The 25,485-nt window shown below is 50.3% G+C and overlaps 1 protein-coding gene across 1 annotated transcript in view; it reads right to left on the bottom strand.

The window, feature by feature from the left end:
• Positions 1 to 7,969: 7,969 nt before the first annotated feature.
• SIL1 (SIL1 nucleotide exchange factor) overlaps positions 7,970 to 25,485 on the bottom strand; it is a 299,473-nt gene continuing 281,957 nt past the window's right edge. The window contains exons 9-11 of the mRNA XM_049786015.1: positions 10,153 to 10,249; positions 9,754 to 9,918; positions 7,970 to 8,459 (exon numbers count right to left, since the gene is read on the bottom strand). Coding sequence (XP_049641972.1) covers positions 8,103 to 8,459; positions 9,754 to 9,918; positions 10,153 to 10,249 — 619 coding nt within the window. The 3' untranslated portion in view covers positions 7,970 to 8,102. The remainder of the gene's footprint in view (positions 8,460 to 9,753; positions 9,919 to 10,152; positions 10,250 to 25,485) is intronic.

Below are 25,485 nucleotides of genomic sequence, written 5' to 3'. Positions count from 1 at the left end.
TAATCATCACAACAGAAGGGAAAGGGCAGAAGATTTCCTGCCCAGAAATCCTGGCCCTGAGCTCCAAAGCAGGCGACCCTCCGCTGAGTGTGATGGGGGAAGTGCTCACACCGCCCCCTCAGGACATGCGCTCTGTAGCACTGCCTCTGCTTGGCAGCCCTAGTTTGTCTGTCTGCCGTCTGAATTCCACAGCTGGGAAACAGCACAAATGGCTCCCACTGCCACAGCCATATAGTTTCTCCAGAGCCCTAGGTTCCATGAGATATCTTCCTTGCAAGCAGCTCCTGGGGCTCCCACTCCCCAGGGAGACTGGCCTGCTTCGGTGCATTTTGAGGTACAGGAACTCTACCCCAGCTTGCCTCTAAGAGAGCCTGGCTTACTCAAGGATTTCATCCTCACGGTGTGTCCCCCTTTTCCTATCCTGTCAATTTACTCTTTCTCATACAAATCATGTCCTGATTTTATTTTTTGCTTTTGGGGCCACTTCTGACTCCTGGTTCTGAATTCAGGGATCATTCCAGTTTGGCTCAGGGGACTAGAAGGGGTGCTAAGGATTGAACCAGCTGCATGCAAGGCAGACACTTGACCTGCCCACTATACTGTCTCCTGCCCCTCTCCTTAACCACATTTCCTCCTCTAAGGTGGAGGGGAACCACACTTGTCTGGTGTCATGTGCAGTAAGAATAAGAGGTTTAGTGACATTAGGCACAGCTTTAAGCACAGGGCGGGGGGGGTGGGGGTGGTAAAAGTTTACAACTAATAAAGGGACAACATGCCAAGAACCCTGTAGTTGATAACAGCACAAGACAAAAACTGCAGTTAATACACTGACCTTCCAGCCCCAGGCTCAGCTGAGTGGCCTCACATGTTCAAAACAGTCCCATCAGGCGGGGGTGGGGGCAAGAATCTGGCTCCCATGAAGCCTCATGCCATGTGGTGCACTCACTGACGACTTTGTAGGCACAAAGGGGTTGAAGTCCCATAAAGCACCCTATCCCCCAAACAGGACACAGCCACAGATGCAGGGAGAATCAGATTTAGATTCCTAACTCGGCTTTTTCATGCTCTTCCCTTCTCTGTGGCTAAGCCAACAAGCTTTAAGAGGAATCTTCTAGGGCCCTGAGTGATAATACAACGGGTAGGGTGTTAGCCTTGCACACAGCCAACCCGGTTTTAATCCATGACACCCCATATGGTCCACTAAGACTGCCAGGAGTAAGCCCTGAGCACTGCCAGGCTTCGTCAAAAAAAGCAAAAATAAAAGGAATCCATCTTAAATTGAGGATGGCATCAGTTCACAACACATCTCCCTCCTACAAAGAAACTGGCTCACAATTCACGACAGGAAATTCCACAGAGCCCACTGTCTCAAAGGGAGCCTTAGAGAATGGGGGACCATTGCTGAAATCACAGAAGCCTGTAGGACCTACATATGGAGTCACTTGTGCTTATATTGGGTGGTGGTCGGGATGCAGGACCCTGCCTTGTGTGTTTTGAGACCTGGAGCTCCATTCTCTCTCTCTCTCTCTCTCTCTCTCTCTCTCTCTCTCTCTCTCTCTCTCTCTCTCTCTCTCTCTCTCTCTCTCTCTCTCTCCTCTCTCTCTCCTCTCTCTCTCTCCTCTCTCTCTCTCTCCATTCTTCTCTCTCCATTCTCCTCTCCATTCTTTTCTCTCTCTCTGTCTCTCTCCATTCTTTTCTCTCTCTCTCTGCCTCTCTCACACACACACAGAGCAGGGCTGGGGTGGGTGGAGGATGACAGTGAAGGGAGAATAACAGGAGAAACTGGGGATTTCACGTGGCAGTGAGTGACTTCTTTGCTGAATCGGGTAATAATTGTTCAAACACTCTAAGATAATTTCCTCAATTTTTTTGTGCTAAGATGACACGCTTTTAAGTTTAATTGGCATTAACATTTTCTTCAGTCTAGACTCTAGACAATCAACAAAACATTAAGCCTTGATTTAGAGCATCTCCCAACCTAGCGGTTCAAGTGCTCCCACAACCTGGGGAGCACAAGGGGGTGTTTCCCGGCCCCTGGACAGGCCAACTGCTGGGTCAGATGCAAAGTCATGAGGGAAGGGTGAATGGAATGTTTGTTGCTTTGGGGAATTTATCACTTCAAAAGCTCATACAACAGAGTGCTGTGGTGCAGGGCATAATTAGGATGGGGTGCTGAGCTGGGGTACATACCCCTCCCCCTTAGGTATGTACCCCTCTCTGTCCCCGGGGACAATATGACAGGAATGCCCAAGAAACCTTCTCGCCCAGGGTGAAGGGGAGCCACCAGCCCCCCCCCCCCTTGTCTGGCTGGCATAGAGGAGGTAAGCAGGTTCCCCATGTGGCCATTGAACCTACGCAGGTTGCCTTGCCCCAAGGAAACCCCACAAAAGTTTGGAGACCTGAGTGAACACAGGGTGGGGAGTGGGAGTAGGGCTCAAGGAAGGTGCTGCAGGACACAGGACTCAGAGCAGCCTCTGACGGAGAGGGAGAGGGTGGTAAGATTCTAAGTAAAGAGTCTGCTGTCCTGGCAGGTGATTCCTAGGGTCTTGACCACTCCTGGCCCCCCTCATTCCACCTGTGTTGCTTCTAGGCATCCCCATCTCCTCCTGTCACTGGGCTTTCCAACTCACTGGGGAGTTTTCATCCTCCCCAAGTCCGAGTCAGAAATGAGAGACCCAAACCCCAGTTCCCGAGTGTCCCTGTTCCCTCGTGGCTCCTCTCTATGCTTGGTTTCTGGGCTGAGCAGAACCACATGAGGCTTTCATAAACATCTTTCTTTTCTAAGTTATCGTTTTTGAGGATATGAGAATCATCGTTTGTTGTTTTCATTTAAACCAGGGGTTTCAAACTCAATTTACCTGCGGGTCGCAGGAGGCAAAGTTGGGGTGATCCTTGAGTACAAAGTCAGTAGTAAGCCTTGAACATTGGGGGGTGTGACCCAAACAACTAAAAACGAAACACAGAAAGATTCCTCTAGGGCAGGGCCACAAAATGTTGTATGGAGGGCTGCAAACGGCCCGCGGGCCTCGAGTTTGAGACCCCTGAAAACAATTGTTGGTTTGGGCATTTCTGTACTGGTTTTTGTGAGCAGACTTGTTTATCATAGGTGAATGCCTAGGGCTAAGACTGGTGTGCTATGGATAGAGTAGGTTGAACTCGGGCTGCAGATAGTAGAGATGCTGAGGCACTTGCCTAGAATGTGGCCAAGACTACATCAACCTCCGGCACTGCATATGGTCCTCTGAGCACAGAGCCAGGAGTAAGCCCTGACCAGTGCTGGGTGTGGCCAGATGCTCCACACCACCGAGCACTTAAACTTTTTTCGGGAGGGCAATGGGGCACCCACAACCGGGCTGCTCAGGATTGATTGCTGGCTCTGAACTTAGGGATCACTTCTGGCTGTGCTGGACAGGGTGCCAGGGATCAAATTGGTTCAGCTGCATGCAAGGCAAATGCCCTACTTTTGTACTATTGTTCTGGCTCCAGATATGTTGAACTTTCTTTTTCTTTTTCTTTTTTTTTTGGCTTTTGGATCACATCCAGCAGCGCTTAGGGGTTACTCCTGGCTCCACGCTCAGAAATCGCTCCTGGCGGGCTCGAGGGGACCAAATGGGATGCCAGGATTCGAACCACCGTCCTTCTGCATGAAAGGCAAATGCCCTACCTCCAGATATGTTGAACTTTCTAAGAACCACCTAGGAAACCAATTGCCCTAAGAACTTTCTAAAAAGTCACCTAGGAAACCAATTGCCTACTCTCACAGCACTCCACTAGGGTTAATTAACTTTCTGGTAGTTACCCTCAACAGCATCTGGTATTATCAGGGCTTTGTTTTGTTTGGTGGAGGGAGGCATACTCAGTGATGCTGGAGACCATGCAGTTCTAGGGGTGGGCTCAGGCTCCTGCATGCAGCCTGCATTCCACTATATCCCTGACCTTCTGAATGTTTTATATTTAGATTCTTAGAATCTCTGGCCAATATCATACTGTCTTGATTACTGTCACTTTGTACAAATTCTTAGACTCACTAGTGTAAATCATCAATTTCGTTTCCTCTTTTCAAGGTTCTTTTAGTTAAGGGCTGAGGGATGAAGCTTAGTGGAGTATGCTTGTGAACTTATTGTGTTCAGCCCTCAGTATTACTCAAAAAAAAAAGTTTTCTTTTCTGGTTTTTCTAGTTATTTTGCAAATATCCCTGTACATTCTCAAATCTTAACTCTTAAAATCAATACAAATCCTTCAAGAATAATTTGAATCTTAGGTCAATTTCCTCTGTGTGTGTGTGTGTGTGTGTGTGTATGCGCGTATGCGCGCGCACATGCGTGAGTGTGTGCGATTGTGTCTGTCAACCCATAAAATGCAAATGATCTTTCTGTGTATTGTTATATCTTTCATCAAGTGTTTTGTACTTTTCAGCATAAAAATCCTGTCCACTCTTAGAATGTCATCCATGTTTCATTTGTTTTAAAGCCATTGTAAATCGTGCTGCTTCCAATTTAATTCCTTGTTCATTGTTGGTAAATAGTAATACAATTTGATTTGTGTCTGGTAACCTTGCTTATATACTCATTGCCAGTTCTAGGAGACTGTTCTTGTACATTCCCTGGGATTTTCAACATGAGCAATTGTGTAATCAAGAATGCTGCCTTGTTCCATTTTCAGTAGGGTTTCTCCTTTTATCCCATTTTTCTGCCATGCTGCTCTGCCCAGGGTATTGGCACAGTGTTGTGAGCTGGCTGAGTGGGCATCCCAGCCTCGCTTTCATCTGAGGGAATAAGAAGTCCGACTTGACTTTGATTTTGTAATAATTTTTAACAGGTTGTCAAGGAGCAGATGTTACTTTCTCTTTGTTGGTAAGTTTGTGGCCCAGAGTCCTTCATGATTTTCACTCGCTATCCAAAATCCTTGGACCATGGTGACAGCCCTTTCATTCCTGAGACCCTCACAGTGTCCAGAGGTTTTTCAGGTGGGGGCGTGGCTCAGTCGTGATGCATTTGCCTGATAATGTGTGAGGCCCCAAGTTCAATACCCGGCTCCATGTAAGAACTGTGTTTTCATCTAATTGATTTTTTTTTTTTCACTTGAGCTTTTCTGCTTCTATTTTACTGGTCTCTGCTCTTTGTTATTTTTCTTCGGCTTTTAGGTTTAATTTGCTCTTGCTGTCAAAATTACCTTTGCTTTTTAATGTGATTCACTTCTAAGACAACATGATTTCATTTTTAACAACTGCTTCATTGAACAACCAACTCTGATGTTTCTACTGGCCCAGCAGTTTCCATGCTTCTCCACGTACTCTCCCGCCCCCTCACTAGTCTCGGTGAGTCACTCACTGTGACTCAGCAGTGCCCACTGGGCTTCCCCTCAAGCTCTCAGGCATTGGCACTCAGATGCCCAAAGCAGTGCTCACTGCACAGACCCAGACTTAACCCTGCTTCTCTCCCCACCAACAAACACCCATTGCTACAGTCCCTGGAAGGCTTAGGTCTCCGCCTAGACTCTCTCACAGGCAGTTCCTTTCAGCTCCACTCACACCCCCAAGCCAGGCCCCTGGGCCACCCAGACTCTACAGCAGCTGAAAGGCCTCTGCACAGACCCCAAGATCCCACTCTGGGCTCCTTACCTGGACTTGTTATAATTTGTTGCTCCACAGAAAAAAAAAAGGGGGGGGCACTCTGGACATGCGACCAAGGGCCAGGCAGGTTGCTCTAAGGACTAAGTACAGGCTGTGCATGGGGAAGCCCTGGGTTTGATCCCTGGTACCAAGTACCTCAAGCAGTGAGCTCAGGAATAGCCTCAAGTGTGGCACCAAAATGAAGGGAAAGGAGATGGGAGGAGAAAGGAAAGAAAGATGGATGTGTTAGTGCCATGGACACCCAGGCCTAGTCCAGGTCTTGCTGACTGATGCTGCTTCTGGCCTGGCTCTCACCTTGTTCCCACCATCCCATCAGGTGCTTCAGTTAGGACCCAGAGCAGGCCCCCTAGTGCGACCATCAGACTGATCTGTGATTGAGTGAGCAGCAGCCAGGATATGCCTCACCTCACCAACCCTGCTCAAATCACCAGTGAGGCTGGGCCCTTTGACAGCTGACAGTGCTGGGTCTCCCCCAACTCCCTTATCTCCTCCAGTTTTGGGGAGCCTGGGCCACTGGGCTCACTGGGGAGTTGAGCCACTATTGCATCAGGTCTTCTGGAATATTCCACATCTGGCTCCAACTGGCTTGTTTAACCATCAGGTTCCAATTTGGCTTATACCGGTCTGGAATCCTGTGTTTCAAGGACCAAGGCCTCCCGTATACATCACAGACACACATAGACACACACAACTATACACACACAGAGAGAGACACATATTCTCTCCCCATCCGAATAGGTCCTTCCATTTTACCCCTCATAGTGAATCTGCTTTGGTCCACCTGAGGACCAAGGAACCAATATATATAACCGTTGCTCCAAGCTATAGGGCTGCAGGGTGAACTTCGTGACAATAGGGCCCAGGACAGACCCCAAGGATTGCACCTATGAACAATAGGCAGCTCCCAAACCAGTTCCAGGGTGCACAATTGCAGCTGGCTGTTCCTGAGGGAACCGCAGGGCACCCCAGGAAGTGGGGAGGAGACAGAGGCAACTTCTGAGCCTCCGTCCTTCTGCACAGAGGGGGCCACCCCGGGGCTCCATTGCCAGGTCATCTCCCTGCTCCCTGCATGCCCTATTCTGCGCCTTCATGGGGACCCTATCTCACCCTCCATCTCCTGCTGTCTTCTCACCACTCCCAGAATTCACTACATTAGCACCTCCTCTTACCCACACCCTCCTCTCACAGGGTGAGGGCCACCTGCACACCTATGCCTCCCCTCCCCTTATTCTAAATGCACCCTAAAGTCTGCACCATCTCATAGTGACTGGGGGTCACAGCAGCAACACTGGGGGCTCATCCCTGGCATCTCAAGGTTCATGGGCCCCACTGAGTATGGCCCACAAAACGCCAAGGCATTCACATTCCTGAGCTGGACAAGCCTTGGGCCCCCTGCTCCCCCGCAAATGCCAGGCACTGCTCAGTGGCACTGGGATCCGAGCTCTTCGCCCTGTGCCACTGCAGAGTCGGCAGCCACCCCCAAGCCAAGAAGCTCCAATGCCAGGTATCCCCATACTCAGGCTGGGGTCCATGTCACCAGCAGCCGGCACATGTGACCGTAGGTTGGGAACAAGGTGGGATGCAAGTGAAGTCAGGTGGGCAGGGACTGCAGGGAAAGCAGTCACCACTTAGCCCATTCCTCTGGGCCTGTTTCCCCTGGACTCGGAAGCTACCGCTGCCACATCAGGCGAGGGTGGGGAGAGTCTAGGGAGGTTGAGGAGGGGGCGCCCTGGCACACTGGGAAGGCTGGAAGGTAAAACGCACCCGGAATCCAAATCAGGAAAACAGGCGGGTTGCTGTGGCAACAGGCACAGGCTCAGCATCTCAGCGGCCACAGAGGGCCAGGGTGGCAGACAGGTGGTCTGGCCCAGCCCTGAGGGGAGCTCAGGACCTGTCAAGGGTTAGCCTCACTTCACCCCAGCTCCAGGGAGAGTGAGGCACAGGGCCTGGGGCTGCAGAGTGCAGCAAGGTCAACACCATGGCCTTTACACCACCACCCGCTCCAGCCTGCCTGGGACCCAGCTCACATGGCCCTGCATACCCACGGGTGACCGGCAGTCATGGCCCCACATGCCCATCCTCAGCACCAAGGTTTAAGTCAGACCAGGGCAGGAGATGCCCCTTTGCACAAGCACTTTCCTCAACTTAAGTGCCCCACAGCTGAAGGTGGGGAGAGGTATCTGGGCAGTAGGGGAGTGGGGTCTTTCACTCCCGAGTCCAGACCCTCCTGGAGGCCTGGACTGGCCCTCCAGGGGCTGCCATCCACCAGCTGCCCTTGAGCTCCCAGCAAGGCTTCCTTCCCAGGGCTGGCTGTGGGCACACACACAGAGCAGAAACTGTCTTCGAAGCATCCATTTAATGCCCAGCTGGTGTCCTTATCTTTTCTTCCAGCCTGCCCCACCCACCCCTGCAGGCCAGGCTGGCAACCCTCAGCCCCACAGGCACACACTGCCAGTGGCTGGGGTGGGTCTTAGCTCAGCGCCAAACGAAGAGTCCTGATGGTGTCCAGCAGCTCCTGGAAGTAGCCCTTGTCCTCGCCCTCCTGCAGTTCCAGCGCGGCCAGGGCTTGGTACTCAGCCTGCAGGCTGGCCAGCATCCTGCCAAGCTCCAGGTCCTGCTTGTAGTGGTCCCGGCAGGTGGTCATGAGGGTGCCCAGCGTCTGCAGCACCTTCTCACGGGCATCATGCTCAGGCAGGGCCAGCAGGCGGGCTGTGATCTCGCACCAGCCCTGCTCCTGCAGGCTGGGCAGGAGCTGCACCTGCCGGTACTGCTGCAACTTCTCAGGGTCTGCGTCCTGGGTCAGCTCAGCTTCCTCCTCCGCGAACTTCTGCTCCCCACATGGCCAGAAAACAAGGGGTCAGTGGTAAGCCCACCCTCTGCCTCCCCGCCACTTTACAGGCCTGTCCCTCTGCCATGTGGAGACAGTGGCGCCCAGATGGCACCCCAATTCCTACTCAGGGTGTGGGTGGCACAGACAGATTCCAGTGGCACCTCCTGCCATGGCCCGGGGCCCCCCCCCCGAATTCTGCCTGCTGCCTCCTTCTAACAGGCTTCCTGAGGCCAGAGGGGCCCTGTTCCAAGCCCTGTTACTGGTGGCTCCTCCTCCCAGGGGACTTGGTGGCCTGCAGAGATGTGTCCCTTCCTTGGGACTTGCCTCTGCTGCCCCCCAGCACGGGCCATCCCCTCAGGTCTGAGCCTCCCTCTCTCTGGTTCAAGAGTTCCCCACCTCACACCCCTCTAGGTGCCAGTGTCTGTGGCAGTGTGCTGTTCCCTGTCTAGAGGCCACTCAACAGGTCCTGGAGAAATGGCCCAAATCTAGGGCAAGTTGGTCTCAAGCTGATCTAAACTCCCCACTTCCAATTCCCTCTGCAGGCAGGGAACAGACCTGAGCACCTCAAGCCTCAAAAGTGGCTCCCAAAGCCAGCTAGTGGGGCACCGGATGGGTGCAACACATGCCCTGATGGACCCCCGCCAAGGCATAGCTGCTGCTCCCTCGATGTCGCCCACATGGGCCCGACTGAGGGGGATGCCACAACAGCCTGGAGAGGAGAGGGTAGGTGGGCACAGATGGATAGATAGTCCAGGACAGACAGAGCAGTGAGGTAGGAATAGAATACCTGGTTCCAAGCCTGAAGCAGAGGGGAAGAGGGCGAGGACTGGGCTCCCTGCTGCCCGCCCTGCACCCGTCTACAGAGCCTGGCAGGGAGCAGTTGAGGTAGCTCCCTCCATCTACAGTAGCCTGGCTGCTGTGGCCCTGTCCCTGATTTAGGCTCTCAGACTCACAGAGACCAGACTAAGTAGGCCAAGGCCAAGCCTCCTCTCAGCCTATGAGCACTGGGACCCTGGACCTGGGCGAGGCCATGCTGGGCACCTGTCCAGAGTCAGAGCTCACTCGGAAAGTTCCTCTGGTTTCCTCAAGTCTTAGGGTCCAGCATCATTCCTGCTCAAGCTCCTGAGCCTCCACTGCCTGCCCCAAACTTCCAACCAAAGACTCTTCACTGTGTCTAACTGTCATGGTCGTCTGCACCCGCCAGCCCCACCACTGGAGCGCCGAAGCGTGCCTTCTTTCCAATGGCAATCGGTCCTCACAGGGCTGCCAGGGAGGGTCCCCCAGCACTGACCTTCTCAGTGAGCAGGTCGTAGAGCAGTGTGACCACACGTACGGCCAGCATCTCGGAGCCCTTGCCCTGCACCAAGCTCCGCAGCACCTGCAGGCCCCCCAACTTCAGGAACTGCTGCTGTGCGTAGGGGAAGTGCCGCAGCAGTGAGCACAGCGCGAACAGCACCTGTGGGGAAAGGGAGCTGGAGAGGCCAAACTCGCCTGCTCAGGACACAACACCCCAGAGCCAGGGGAGGGGGTCGGGCAACATTGCTCAGTACACAAAGGCCCAGGGTGGGGGGCCCAGAAGTCCCAGACCCCATCCCTCAGCATGCAGCCACACAGTGGACTCACACTCCTGGCCCAGCCCCCCGGGTCCCCGTATAGCCTGAGCCCCCACAGGGTGGCAGGTGACACTCACCTTCTTCTTGGTGGCAAGAGGCTGCTCCGTGGCCAGGATGACCAGCAGCTTCTGCAGGGCACCCCCCTCAATGGCCTCCACCTGGACTTTGGGGTTGCTGTGGGGAGAAGAGCTTGATTCAGCCTGCTCAGCACCTGACATTTCACTGCGCCCACAGCAGGGGCTCACTTCCTGCCAGCCATCCCAGAAAGCAGGGGGAGCATCTCCCTGGACAAGCTGGAAGGCGGCTGTGAAGCACACAGGCCAGGAAGGATCTGCCAGTCCTGCAGCCTGTCGTACTGGTAACAGGGCAGAGGTTGCCTGGCTCCCACGATCAGCAGTGACCCGGAAGGAATTCGCTCCACTGGTTGTTTTTGTTTTGGAGCCACACCCGTTGCTGTTCAGAGGTTACTCCTGGCTCTGCACTTAGGAATCACTCCTGGCAGGCTTGGGGGACCATATAGAATGCTGGGGATGGAATGTGGGTCAGTCACGTGCATAGCAAGGGCCTCCCTGCTTCGTCCCCCTTCACTACTTCACCTCCTTTTAACATGCTTCTGAGACTGTGGGTCTCTCCCAAGTCAGTTCAGTGACTCCAGACACATAGGCCCTCCTGAGGGCCCCTGTAACCAGGCCCAACCCCTTATGCTTCTCTCTGCTCCTCATAGGGCTCAGGCAGTACATAAGCAGTGCATGAGCTTATGGGAGAAAGGCAGGGAGAAGGAACAAGATCTAGGCATCTAGGCCCCAGACAATTTTCCAAGCCATAGTTGCCCAGCGGCCCCTCCATGCCTGGGAGGTATACAAGGAGTTTTCCTCTGGGTGCTCAGCTCAGCTTAGAGCCACTGTCAGGGTCTGCACAAGTACATGGCCAAAGAAATGCACATCCACAGCCAGCCAGTGCTGGCCAACCGGCCACAGTGACCTAGATCTTCCCTGGGACCCTTCAGGCCTCCATTCTGCAGGAAATGGGGAGTCCAATAAATAAGGCAAACTCAACTCCAGCCTCTGGGGGGGGGGGGCAGTGTCCAGCCTTCCCATATCATATCAGATACCCGGGGAGGAGTATCTTCTTCTGAGGGGAGGCTGGAAAGACAGTGTACCGGGTAGGGTTACTGCCGTGCATATAGTCAACCAGGGTTCGATCCCCAGCAACCCATCTGGTCCCATGAGCTCACCATGCGTGACTCCCGAATACAGAGCCAGAAGTAAGCCCTGAGCACTCATAGGTATAATCTCAAAAACAGAAAACAAAACCAAGCACAACGAAAGGGGAGCATTGGGGTGCCCAGGGCTTTGAGTCAGACTCCAGCCCCACTAGCCCCGGGAATACCTGCTCTGGGTCTCTTCCGGGCTTTTAGCTCCACAGGCCCCAACCCTCTTGTGCCTCTTGATGGCAGCCCAGCAGGCCCCTGTGAGCCATGTGAGGAGAAGCACGAACAAGCCAGAGCAGGCAGGATACTGGGGAAAATCAGAAAAGGGAGGAGGGCAGGCGATGAAGGGGGGGCACAAGGTTGCTGATGGAGAAGTACCAAAAGGCTGGCTCGGTGGACAGCACACCCTCTGCTCTACAGGCCACCAGCCCCAGGCTGAAAGAGAACAAAGCAGGCACCTGCTGCTTTCCCTCTTATAAATGAAAGCCTCTGTGCCCCCACCCTCTCAGCCAGAAGGGAGGTGAGACCAAGACACCCTTGGGTCTCAGGTCTCAGGAAGGTGGCTCTCCCTCGCCCCCACCCCCACCCCCAGTCTGAGAAAAGCAGCTGCTTCATCAAGGCTGAGCTAATCAGAACTGTCTGCAGCGGCTGAGCTGAGAATGCTCACCCCAGACGGCAGGTCTAAGAAAAGATCAGGCCACGCAGCGAGACTCACGGGTGCCCAGTGCCACCTCCTGCAGGAGGGCTGCAGCCCGATGCAGTGGTGCGGGGCAGCACCAGCCTGGCAACCAAGACAGCCCAGTGGCCTCATCTATGTCTGTGACCCAAGACTGAGGCCCAGGGGGCTGGAGGGACAATAAAGGGGCAGGAGGGTAGAGAGAGGAGGGGAGTGTTGCTGACTGGCACAGTGACCTCCTAAGCAGTGGCACCCCCTTCTGCTCCACAGTGCCCTGAGACACCAGGAGACCAGCCACCTCTCCTGGTTTTTCCTCCTGCCCAGCCCTGGTGAGGTGACTAACTCCCCCAGAACTTCTGGGTTCCACAGTCAACAAAGCCTTCAGGTTCCTTCTCACGAAAAACCCTCGATAAGGGGTCTAGCACGCAGAAGCTACCCGATACACTGGCCTCACCTCACTTCCACACTCACTCCCAGCCCAGCATGTGGTCTCCCTTGGGTGCTCAGGGGTTGGGGGGCTCTGTCAGGCTGAAGGTGTGTCCTGACATCTGGGGTGTCATAGCAGCCCTGTCACCAGTGCTCAAAGTCAACAGAAGGATATTAAGGACGCAGCTCTTCTCAGACGAGATAAATGAGAATAAATCTTGTTCAGGGATAAGCCGGCTGGACTGAATCAATACCATTAGCACTCGGATTACCGGGATGCTCGTGATCAGCAGGCGAGTCAGCTGCGGCCTGGGTGGGCGGGGGGTGGGGGGGGTAGCAGAAATGAAAGTGATTGCATTTGCAGAAACCAAACTGGTTGGGTCTGGGGACAGCCATATGGGTAGCCTGCCAAGGGTCAGGGGTCTTATTTTAGCTACTGAAGCAGAGCCAGCGGAGGGGTTGAGGGGAGGCAGTTGGGGGTGGGGACATGCTCAGGCTTGGAAACACACATTCCACACCCCACACCACATGCAACTAAGGGAATGACAGGGAAAGCAGAGCTTGAAGAGAGGTGGGGCCCTCCTAGAGCAGGACAGGGTGTAGATGAGCAGGCTGCAGGCTTGAGCAGATGCAGACAGGAATGCCTGCCTTGTGTTGGGTCCACACCAGGGTCAGGAAAAGAAGGGATGCTGGAAAGGGCAAAGTGCTCGGACTGGACATTCAGTTTGAGTAGTCAGGTGGGGGCTGAGGAAAGATTGTGAACCCCTGAAACAAACTGACCAAAGCTGGCCTCAAAGGGCAGAGGAGGAATGTGTTGTCTCAAACGTCCTCAAAACAGTGCTAAAGAGGATGAATACTTCTTGTCTTGTTTTCTTAAGAGAGAAAGACAACACTGCTACCTGCTACCTGCTACCTGCTAAGGCTGCTGAGAGGGTGCCGGGTGGAATGGCTACCCATTCCTTCTGAGAATGGGGTGAGCTCTTAGGTGAGCATTCTCAGGAGGGTGGAGGCACCCACCCTCCTCTCCTGGGAAGAAAAAGCTTTTGTGGGGAAAAAGGGATCAGTTGAGTCTGTGCCACGTCATCCATGAGACACTAGAGTTTGCAGGGATGACATTCTAAAAAGCTCCGGGGCTGGTACTAGCCACTTAGTTACAGGATAACTAGTATAAGACACTAACCTTCAGGGGGTTCATCGATTCACTGGATCCACTGATCGGGAGATGGACAATTGCCAAGGCAAATAAAAACAAAGCAGGCTCGCCAAGAAAATGTCTACCACATACAGTAATTTCACCAGAACGGAACCCCAGGAAAAACAAAATGTCCATGATACAAGCCCCACATCAACCAAGCGTGGTGGGAAGCGTCTAGGGCTGCTCAGCAGCTGCTGCAAACAGCACCTCCCCTCATGTACAGATGGGACCAGAAACCCATCCACATGAAGAGTCTCCGGGACCCCTGTTCATTCTCTCTCCTGCCCTTCACCTGCTGCCCTGCTCTGGAGAGGACAGCAAAGCACCTTCCTCACAGACATCTGGCAGCTCTCAAATAGCTCAGCAACAACATCACCTGGGGCACTTTCCCCCCTAAAGTCACTTTAGCCGGGACAGTTAAAACATTAAAGTACAAAAACCAGAGGCCGGAGAGATAGCACAGCATCGTTTGCCTTGCAAGCAGCCGATCCAGGACCTAAGGTGGTTGGTTCGAATCCCGGTGTCCCATATGGTCCCCGTGCCTGCCAGGAGCTATTTCTGAGTAGACAGCCAGGAGTAACCCCTGAGCACCGCTGGGTGTGGCCCCAAAACAAAAAAAAGTACAAAAACCAAACAAACAAATAAAAACAAAAAACCCAACCTACAAACAAGTTGCAGAATGACAAAAGAACTTCCATTGAGATCAGAAACTGTCAATTTGACCATTTTGGCCTTTTTCACATCTTTTCTGGGAACATTTGAGAATAAGTTGCAGTCATGTATGCAAGTTTTGAGAACATGCCCAGAGCACAAGGATCAGAATTTGGAAATTTCAACAGATGATTTTTGTCAATGGTTCTGAAAATATCCTTCTAGAAACTACCATTGGTCCAAAGTGCCATCCGGAACAGGGTGTACTTATCTCCTCCCTGCTACCCTAACCCTCAGTTTGTCTTCATCTCTCATGCCACTGACACACCCCTCAGTCCTCATGAGAGAAGATGGAGGTTCTACAGGCTGATAGGGCTCACACAGTTGAGGTCTCAACGCTCAGTGGTAGGAGGTCTGTGGTCGGGTCAGATCCATCATGTGTCATGCTGACATGCACCGTGTAGTGACCATCGCCTCCGAGATACTATCTGTCCTTTAGAAATTAGTAAATGTGTTTACTTGAAAAGAACATATTTGGGGAGAACAGTCTGTTCTTCACCAAAATTTTATCTGCTAGTCCTGGTATCCAATAGCAATTCTTGCTAAAATATTTTTTCTTTGATAATATTTGTTAACTATATTCACACTCCATGATTGCTTCTGTCTCCATTAGTCGGGGTTTTGCCTGAGTTTTCTTTCTTCCTCACTTCCTCACTCACTTCTATTAAGGTGGATACATAGGTTCTGAGTTAATCGATAGGTTATAAACCATTTCTAAGATTGTTTACCTCAAAGTGCAAATTATCCTTGGATTTAATCACCAGAGCCTCTCACGCTTGCTTCTGTGTCTCCTCTGACACATTTCCATCATTCTCTGAGCACATCTTTAATTTCTGGCACAAGATGTTCTTGTATAAGAGTTTGTATTTTTCCCATGCCAGCTGTACAATCAGCCATTTCTACATAGAGCACTGGAGATGCTTTTTGAAAATTCAAATAGATCTAACCTTTACCCCATAAATACTGAATCACAATCTTGCAGCACAGGGTTCCAGTGCCTGCCTGCTCATTGCTGGTCTACACAATCCTTCTTGGAAGTAGTAGCATTGATAAAAGAAGCAGATTGGGGTGGGGGGCCTGTAGTGTGGTGTGGTGTGGTGTGGTGTGGTGTGGTGTGGTGTGGTGTGGTGTGGTGCGGTGCGGTGCGGTGCGGTGCGGTGCGTGCGTGCGTGCGTGCGTGTGTGTGTGTGTGTGTGTGTGTGTAAGAGCCCTGCTGCCCTTTTCTTTAGCTATCATCCTGGGGGCCCAGCAGCCATCTACCTGGGGGCCTGTCCCTGTATCCCAGAGCAGCAGGATAGGCGCTCTCACTACACTCCCCCTGCAGAGTGAAACTGTCTTCCCCTAGCCCAGCCAGCCTCTTGCCCCAGCTGCCTCTACCCAGGCCATGTTGCTCCCTAGTCCTCAGTCTGCATTTTGGTCTTTAGCAACTTTGGCATCACAAAGCCCACTCACACTGGCTCTGCCAAGGTCAGAGTACCTGGAGGCTGTTCATGACCCAGTGTTCTACCACACAGACCTGAACTCAGTAGAGCTATCAAGGCCCATTCCTGTTAGAGGGGACAGAAGAGAGTCATCTGGCAAAAAGTAAATCACTATTGACCCAACCTGAGAAATATCACACTGTACAGTTTGTTTCTACATGGTAAGATTTGCTTTTTAACTATAAATTTGGGTTATTTATAAATGTTAAATGTGTTAACAAATTTAAGATGCCACTTTCACTATTGGGGCCCTTCATCTAGCCTGTCACTGTGCCTTTGGGTCCTTAGACTATCATCAGTCTGACATGTTGGCTCTCCCTCCCTGACCTCCATGTCCTCACATCCCTCTACAGGTGAGTACAGGTGAGTGTGACAGGAGCCCTGGACACATCACATTGGTCAAGGCTCGGTTGTTCTTGAATCACTTGTAAGTAAACATTTACTAGGTATGGTTGTTGTTTGATTACCACGACTTTATCCTCATGACTTCACCTGACCTATTAGATGACCACGCGATTCTGTCAGATGCTTTCCTGAAAGGTAATCTCCCTCTGTGTCTTTAGCACTGCTCTAATCTCCCAGGCTGGCAATCTTTCTGAAAAAAGGAAATTAGAATTGGAAGGGAGCATGATAAAGCTCTATTTCGTGTCCCAAGAGGTGGTTACATGGGGGTGTTGCCTTTTAATCACTTGTCAAATGGTATGTGTGAAACTGATGCCTTTTTCTGCAGAAAGGAGGGAGGGAGAAAGGTGGGGAAGCAAGAAGGGTGAAGAGAGGAGGAAAAAGAGGGAGACTTGAGTCCTGTTTTTTCAGAATTCACACTAGCTCCAAGAGATGACTTCTCTTTGAAATGTCTCAATGCTGGAGAGAGGGTAGAGGTTGAGTTATGGTGTACACTGTACATACTGCAGATCCTAGTTAGGTCCCCAGCACCAAATGCTCTCAGCATCGCAGTTCCTGGGAACTCCTAGGACAACACCACTGAGCATGTATTGGAGGTCCCCTAAAACCAAATAATTCTGAGCACTAGAATCTGAACAGCTCCAAGACCTCAGGGTCTTACATTGAACCTCTTGCCAAGCTGGCTGAGGACTGAAGGGAGAAGCTCCTTGGACTCCCTGACCACTGCTTGGAAAACTCCAAACAAAAACAGAATTATAATTAATCAATAAATCCCATCTCAAAAACATGTCTCGCTGTTCTGGAAACCAAAGCAGGTCCATACCCTACTCTTCTCAGCCCCTATTACCCACAAAGTATCTTACACACAGGCCTCCTGCTGAGGGCCTCAGCTTCACTGGATGCCTTGACACTGATCGGGAGAAACCAGAGATCTCTTTCTTATTTCCTCACAGTTTTTTTTTTTTGGGGGGGGGGGGTGTCACACCCGGCAGTGCTCAGGGGTTACTCCTGGCTCTACGCTCAGAAATCGCTCCTGGCAGGCTCGGGGGACCATATGGGATGCTGGGATTCGAACCACTGACCTTCTGCATGCAAGGCAAACGCTTTACCTCCATGCTATCTCTCCGGCCCCGTATTGAGTAAAAGATCCTCTGTCATCTCTGGACACGGAGCTCTCACCCTGAGCAAGCTTTTACACACCTTTTCTCTGCTTGTTCTTGGATACCGGCCCCTTCATCTCAGTGACACAAACTCTGCTCTAATTGCTCTCCACTAAGCACATTGGTTCCTTTTCGTGTCCCCTTTTCTTTTCTTTCTTTTCTTTTTCTTTTTTTTTTTCTTTTTTTTTGGTTTTTGGGCCACACCTGGTGACGCTCATGGGTTACTCCTGGCTATATGCTTAGAAGTCGCTCCTGGCTTGGGGGACCATATGGGATGCCGGGGGATCGAACCGCGGTCCGTACTAAGCTAGCACAGGCAAGGCAGGCACCTTACCTCTAGCGCCATCCCGCTGGCCCCATTGTGTCCCCTTTTCTTGTTCTTCTTTCACTAGGGACTCTTAGACCCATTTCATTTCCCAGACGAGGCATTATCCTTTCTTTCCAAGTTCTTGCATTTATATCATCTCTCCTTTTTGTTTATTTTTGGGCCACATGTGGTGATGCTTGGAATTACTCCTGTTGGTGGTTGGGGGAATCACATGGGCTGTTGAGGATCGAATCTGGGCTAGCTATGTGTAAGGCAAACAGCCTACCCACTGTACTGCTCTCTCTAATCCCTCCACTTTCTCCTTATTAAAAACATTCCCCAAGCTCAAGAGTTCTGCACTTTCCCTAGACTTTCTACAAATATGTTTGGACTAGCTATGTCGACCAATCAATTCTCTCAGAATATAACTACAGAGGAGCTGGAGTAATAGTAGGGTGTTTGCCTTGCATGAGACCAACCCCGGATGGACCCCAATTTAATTCCCAGCATCCAACATGGTCCTCCCCTGCCAGGAGCAATTTTTCAGCACAGAGCCAGAGGTAATCCCTGAGTGCTGCTGGGTATAACCCCAAAACTCACCCCCCAAAAAGAAAGACTATACTACAATAAGGTCAATTTCTTATAATTCCCTTCACCTGAGAGCGAATACAGGCAAAAACATGAATTAAGAATAAAGCAGATGGGCCAGAGAGATAGCATGGAGGCAGGGCATTTGCTTGCATGCAGGACAGTGGTTCGAATCCTGGCATCCCATATGGTCCTCTGTGCCTGCCAGGAGCAATTTCTGAGCGAGGAGCCAGAAATAACCCCTGAGTGCCGGGTGTGACCCAAAAACCACAAAAAAAAAAAAAAAAAAAAGAATAAAGCAGATGGGCCAGAGAGATAGCATGAGCATTTGCCTTGCATGCAGGACAGTGGTTCGAATCCCTGCATCCCAATGGTCCCCCAAGCCAAGAGTGATTTCTAAGTGTAGAGCCAGGAATAACCCCTGAGCGCTGCTGGGTATGACCCAAAAACAAAAAAAAAAAGAAAGAAAGAAAAGAAAAAAAGCAGAGACTGGAGAGAGTACTCCATGGGCAGAATACCCCATATGGCCCCCTGGGCTTTTCATCCCTGAGCAGCTCATATGACCCCCTAAGCCCCCAGCTGGAATGATCCCTGAGCACAGAGCTAGGAGTAAGTCCTGAGCACCAAACAAACAAAAAGAATGAAAGCAAAGGGGCTGGGGATGTGGCTCAGCGGTAAAGCTTTGTGCCACACGTGTGAGAGGTGTTAAGCTCAAGTAAGCTCAAGTCTTGGCATATCACACACACACACACACACACACACACACACACACACACACACACACACACACACACACACACATGAAGCCAAGAGCCAGAGAGAGCTTAGAGTATACTAAGGGCCTAAATTGGACCCCTGGAATCTCTAGGATAGCCCAGGTGACGTCTAGCATTGCCAGGAGTAAGTGCTGAAGTGTTTGACTCTAGTGAGCAACTATGATCAGGAGTGAACTCCGGCTCCCTCACATTGCAGAGGAGCTACCCACCAAAAGATTTAAAGCTAGTCCAGAGTTTAGCACCTGGGCCGCACTTTGCCTTTATGTGGCTGACTCGGGTTCCTTTTCTGGTATCCCCATTTGTCCCCATTTGGTCTCCTGACTTCTGACAGGAGTGATCCCTGAATAGAGCCAGGAGTAGCCCCAGAGCTCTGTCAGTTGTGGCCTCCCATAATCACACACAAAAATAGTTTATCAGTTCCATGTTTGTATGAAACAAGATTCTCAGCTCCTATATGTAAAGACCCCAGCATCACTTGTTCAATTTTTTTTTCTGGTCACACCTATCAATGCTCAGGGGTTACTCCTGGCTCTGTGCTCAGAAGTTGCTCCTGGCAGGCTTGGGGGACCATATGGGATGCCAGGATTCAAACCGGGGTCCGTCCTGTGTTAGCCGCTTGCAAGGCAAACACTTTACTGCTCTGCTATTGCTTGTTCACTTTTGTACCAGTTTTAGTGCCTCTATTCAGAAAATCTCTGCACCAAAGGTAAAGACCTGGCATCTTACACCATAATTTTATTTGTTTGTTTCTTTTGTTGAGTTAAAAGTCAAGACCTGGACTTTGGTTTCACCACAAAACTCAATTAAGTGCATCACTGCTCTGGAGTCAGAGATCTGGGTTCATAGCTGGATGCTGAGGCTAAGCTATACACTTCTTTGAATCTTAGATTCTTTGTCTGTAAAACAGGGATTCAAAAGAATCATACGTGTGTCATGTGGGAATGCAGTGTGATACATAGAGAGCACAATTCCTGGGAAACGTGAAGCAACCAGATTCATTGGACCCAGGGGTGGAGCTCAGTGGCACCTGAGGCAGCAAGTTCAAGTCCCACCTCCCCACTGACCAGTGACTTCAGCATAAGTGTGGGAACCCCCCAAAAGTGAGTAGCACAATCAAAATGTAAAGCATGGCACTGTAAGCAGGTGACCCCCAGAGTGTATTAACACCTCGACATCACAACTACCACCACTAACAGAAGGGGAAATCATAGTAATTCTCTCAGCACAGAATTCTATTTAATAAAACACTTTGACTTTCATTCTGCTCAAAGCCAGAGTGTGTGGGTTCCAAGGGAGGGGGACCAGTGGGTAGGAGGGGACAAAGAAAAACTTCCAGTGAGTGGCCCTTGATTCATATTCTCAGCTCCTTGCACCAGACAAAGCCAGCACGGAAAGAATTCGCAGGGGAGAAAAGTAATTAATAAGATGGAGGAAGAAACTAGGAGGAAGGATCAAAAGAGCTAATTAACACGGGCTAAGGGGAGAGAGAAGCAGAAGCAGTGGGCTACAGAGAAACTATGTGTGGCCTACAATTGTTGGAAGAACACTTCACAGTAGTTGTCTCAGCAACCCCGGGTAGGCAAAGGCAGACTTAATGATGTTAAGCAGAAGAAAATTTAACGCTAAAACCGATGGGACATGTTTTTCACAGAGCAGTTATGGAGATTAGTGGGAGACACAAAGCCCATGTCCCAGGAGGTCATCTAGGCAGCCTGTGATTCCCCCTACCAGCCAGGTACTGAGGGACTTAAAGAGACAGGGCAGGCCAGACCCTCAGGGTAGGAAGACAGGGGGTTGGGGGAAAGGGCTCTGGCTCACACCTATTCTGTTGTTTTGGATTTTTGGGGGGGCAACACCTGATGGTACTCAAGAGTAATCCTGGCAGTAATCCTGGGAGAACCATATGGGATACTGAGGCTCAAACCCAGGCCAGTTGTGTTCAAGGCAAATGCCCTACCTGCTGTGCTATGGCACTGGCTCCTCCACGGGTGCTCTGAGCTGCTGTGGGCACTGTGCTTTCTCAACAGGCCTACGTGGCCCAAGAAGAAATCGGCCCAGCTCTGGCTCTCTAGAGTTCTGAGATGTGTGCGGGGGAAACTAATCAACTTCCCTTTCCTCCCTTCTCCTATCAATCAAAGCCAACGGAAGCAAGCAAGGGCCTATTTTGCTTTTATCACACAACTGTGAATGTGTTTATGAATGAGCCATCTCTTAATAGCAAAGCAAAGGCAACAATCGTGGGATGGTCTATAGCTGAGAATGACAACACTGAAATGCTCCACTTACAGGATTTGGAAGTCGTATAGACTACAAATCTCTCTGCTGTGCAACATACATAACAAGTCCCCAAAATATCCTTTGTTTGCTGAGGTTTTGCTCAGATATTTAAGGTTTCTGACAGTTTAAATATGGTGAACAATATGGTGAACCATTGAAATATTCTGCATCATTGGTATTTGGAAAGTTCCTTACGAACCATTAGTCCCAGGCTGCAGGGTTCCTTACAGAACAAACGTGGCTCCGTGGCCAGCCCGTGCTAGGCTGCTCCCCCAGACGTGCACAGACTGCCTGTCCCCAGTCATTCTGCTCATGTTGTCACTGAGACGCAAACTGTGGAGCAAGAGGGCGAATTTCCCAGCCAGCCCAGGGCCTCCCAGTTATGGAGAACACAGATCCCCGCATCACTGGCCACAGGCATGGGGGCATGAGAGAAGAGGGAAGGCTTCCCACTGTGGGTGATCTGAAACACTCAGGAAAGCCCAATTACTCAGTTCCTGGGGACAGCATGATGGATGGGTTCCTTTGCCAGCTTGCTACTTGCCTGGGCCTCTCTGTCCAGTCAGCTGGTCGACAAAGCCTGACTGGGCCCCAAGAGCATAGGGTCCTCAGTTGAACATCTTGGGGTCAGTGCAAGAAATGAAAATAGTTCCTGCCCCCATTAGACACAATTAACAGTCAGCACAGAAGCACTCTATGCTGTCACTGTCTTCAGAGGTGATTCCAAAATTAGGTAGAATCTGAAAAGATGAGAGGACTGAGTGGCAGGATCCTGAGAGAAGGTGATGGGCATAATCAAAAGCTATTAAGATGGGAGGAGAGATTTTAACATCTGTTTGTATTACCCACCAGAAATCAGAAACTTTAAAAAAATCACTTTCCATGAACCCTTTAAATGCCCCACCTTTTGGGTTTAATACCTTTCCTAATAAATCATTAAACTGCCTTCTGCTGGAATAATTTACCACTTAAATAAACAATCAAACACCACTTAAAAGGTTATCCCAGGGGCTGAAGAGATAGTACTGTGTGTGGGGCTCTTGCTTTGCACATGATCAACTCAGGGTCAATTTGGGGCACTCCATATGGTCTCCCAAGCACCTCAGAATTAATCCCTGAGCACATAACCAGGAGAAAGTCCTGACCATTACAGGGTGTGCTCCCCCACCCCCAAAAACTAAAGAAAAAAGCTACACCCATAATGTAGTTAATGTCTAATGTAAATGACTTAAGATTCAGCAACAACTGCTGAAAATTGCTGAAAACACAAAATCTATACAGCTTGAACAGCCAGGGAAACAAAAGGTTTGCCAACTTTGTGCTCCTTTTTCCCCCTCCAATAATAATATCTTTGTTTAAGCATCATATATGTTTGTAGTTGGGTTTCAACTATGTACACATACCTTCATCAGTATAACTTTCCCATCACCAATGTCCCCGTTTTCTTCATCCCCCACCTTCTGCCTGTCTTCAAGATAAGCATTCTATTTTTCTCATTCACTATCATTGTTATGGTAGTTGTTAGTGTGGTTATTTCTCTAACTGCACTCATCACTCTGTGGTAAACTTCATATTGTGAGCCAGTCCTTCCAGCCCTCATCTCTATTGTCTCTGGGTTTTACCATACTGTCTTTTATTTTTCTTAAATTCCACAGATGAGTGAGACTATTCTGTGTCTCTCTCTCACCCTCTGCTTATTTCACTCAGCATAATAGTCTCCATGTCCATTCATGTATTTGGAAAATTTCATGACTTCATCTTTCCTGACAGCTGCATAGTATTCCATTGTATATTTAAAAACTCTCTGGCCGGGCCCGGAGAGATAGCACAGCGGTGTTTGCCTGCAAGCAGCCGATGGACCAAAGGTGGTTGGTTCAAATCCCGGTGTCCCATATGGTCCATGCCTGCCAGGAGCTATTTCTGAGCAGACAGCCAGGAGTAACCCCTGAGCATCGCCGGGTGTGGCCCAAAAACCAAAAAAAAAAAAAAAAAAACAACTCTCTGGCCAAATCTTAGTTGCAACTTAAAAGACAAAGCATTAAGCCAGTTAAGTGTGAACTGACACGAGCACAGCAGTTTTCAGTGGCCTGAAAATGGGGCAAGGACACAGTCTAGAGTTGTCCACAAAGGACTAAGGAGTAGTGAGCCAATGCTAGGGTTTCAGGGTGAAGCCTAGACAGGGCCTGTGATCAGCACTATGGAAAGCACCTTCCTTCAGGTGGGTAAGACACCCTGGACAGCCAGCCAGAGGACTCAGGGCACTCTTCTGCCTGGGAGTGGGGAACAAGAGCTTCTGTGCTGCCTCACCCCCCTATTCCCCACCCTTACTCCCACTGGCCTTGTCTGTCAGGCACAGCCATGAAGCCACAGTGGGATCCCACTCCACTGACTCTGACAGCTCTGATAATCCTCACAGGCCTTGGTCATTTCTTAAAACACAATGCTTTGGAGCAGGTTTGTGGGGTACTCAACTAAACCTTTGTCTAAATCCTCTTGCCTGCTGGACTATAAAAGTGCTCAAGACTTCTCCATGTGGGATTTAGTTATTTGATTCTTACAGATGATTTTTTCACAGTCTTCTATTAAATTGCCATTGTGCCCCTGATTGGGAAGACCAATCAAGTGTAGGTAGGGTAACCACATGATTTGTGGTCTCGAACTAGGACAATTTCAGGCGGGAAGCAGGCACTATGAATTACTGCACTGGAACAAAGTGTGTGAATAAAACATTTAGTCCCCTCTGCAGAGCCTTTGGGCCAGGCTTTTTAACAACAATACAAAGTGGATAAAATATTTTTTGAAACCCTGGACCCTAGACACTGAGCTGGGAGGCAAAGGATCCTAGAGACAGGACCCGGCTCAGTCCTATGAGGGCCAGTCACGGCACAGTGCAGGAGGAAGCAGAACGATGGCCAATACTTCAGGTTCTATGGGGAGAAGATGGAGCCAAGTTTTAACCTTAAACCTCCTTTTGAAGCCAGAGAGAGAGTACAATGGGTCAGGCCCTTGCTTTGCATGTGGCTGACCTCGGTTAGGTCCCTGGTACCACTCATGGTCCCCTTGAGCATTGTTAGGAGGAAAACCTGAGCATTAAACCAAGTGTGGCCCAAATAATCCCAACTTCCCCCCTATACACACATAAAACCCTCCTTTCTTTGTGACATTTATTAGCCTATCTTTGCTCAAACTTAAACATCTTTAAAATAAAAGTGATTTCATAAGGTTGCTGGGCAGATTAAAGGAGGTACTGAACAAACAGTGAAGGTACATTCACTAGATTCAATATTAGAAATACTACTAATATGTAAAGCCCCAGCTACTTCTGTAAATGCCCCAATCAGAGGAGGAAGAGGAAGGGGAGAGGACAGGAGGGGGAGGAGTGGAGAAAAGAAGAGAGAAATAGGGAGAGAAACGGAAAGAAGGAAAGGGGAGGAGAGGGATATAACAGGGTTCATTTCTCCTATCTCTTCTGGTAAGGGTTGTCCAGGGTCCAGCTCCTCTGGGCTTCCCTGCAGTAGTTCCAGAGGCTGCACCTGAGAAGTCACTACCTCTACCTTACTCTCTCTGTGCCTCTGCTCCTGTCTAACATCTCACACTTCTACCCCAGAGGTGAATGCATCCTCCTGCCTCTCTCAGGGCAGAGCACAGGGAGAAAGCAGAACCTTTCCTCATTGGCCTAGCCCTATCATAATGGCCTGGGTCAATGCTATGGGTGAGCAGTGCATGACAATCTCCTGGGTCTTTAGATGAAAGAAACGGAAATAGAAACACAAGCCAAAGGGTAGGACTTAATGGCCCTCATAGGATGGATTCTAGAGTGTCCTGAAGTCAGGATAATTCTAGAAGGTAATGGCAATTGTCACTTCATTTTGCTAATGAGTAAACCACATCACAGAAAATAACGTACTTTCCCCCAAGGTCACTTAGTTAGCAAGTGGCAGAGTTCTGAAAGCTCTTGAATAGGAACCCAGAGATCTGGATCTCTGGGATCTACCACAGGAAGGAAGAATCTTATTCGATCTCACTTCACTTCTAGTATCTGTCAAGATGCTGTGTGGCTTAATCAAGTGGTCTGCTGTCTCAAGTGAGTGGGTGGGCAAAATCTGTCAGCACTATGTTTCAGGATGCCACCCACAGTCAACACTTGCCACCATTCCATTTTGAAAGCGCAGAACGGGAATAGAGGAGCAGAACCTGGCCC

The sequence above is a fragment of the Suncus etruscus genome, chromosome 14 (assembly GCF_024139225.1).
Source record: "Suncus etruscus isolate mSunEtr1 chromosome 14, mSunEtr1.pri.cur, whole genome shotgun sequence".
In the NCBI taxonomy this organism is placed as follows: domain Eukaryota; kingdom Metazoa; phylum Chordata; class Mammalia; order Eulipotyphla; family Soricidae; genus Suncus; species Suncus etruscus.
This window is presented reverse-complemented; position numbering and strand designations above follow the sequence as displayed.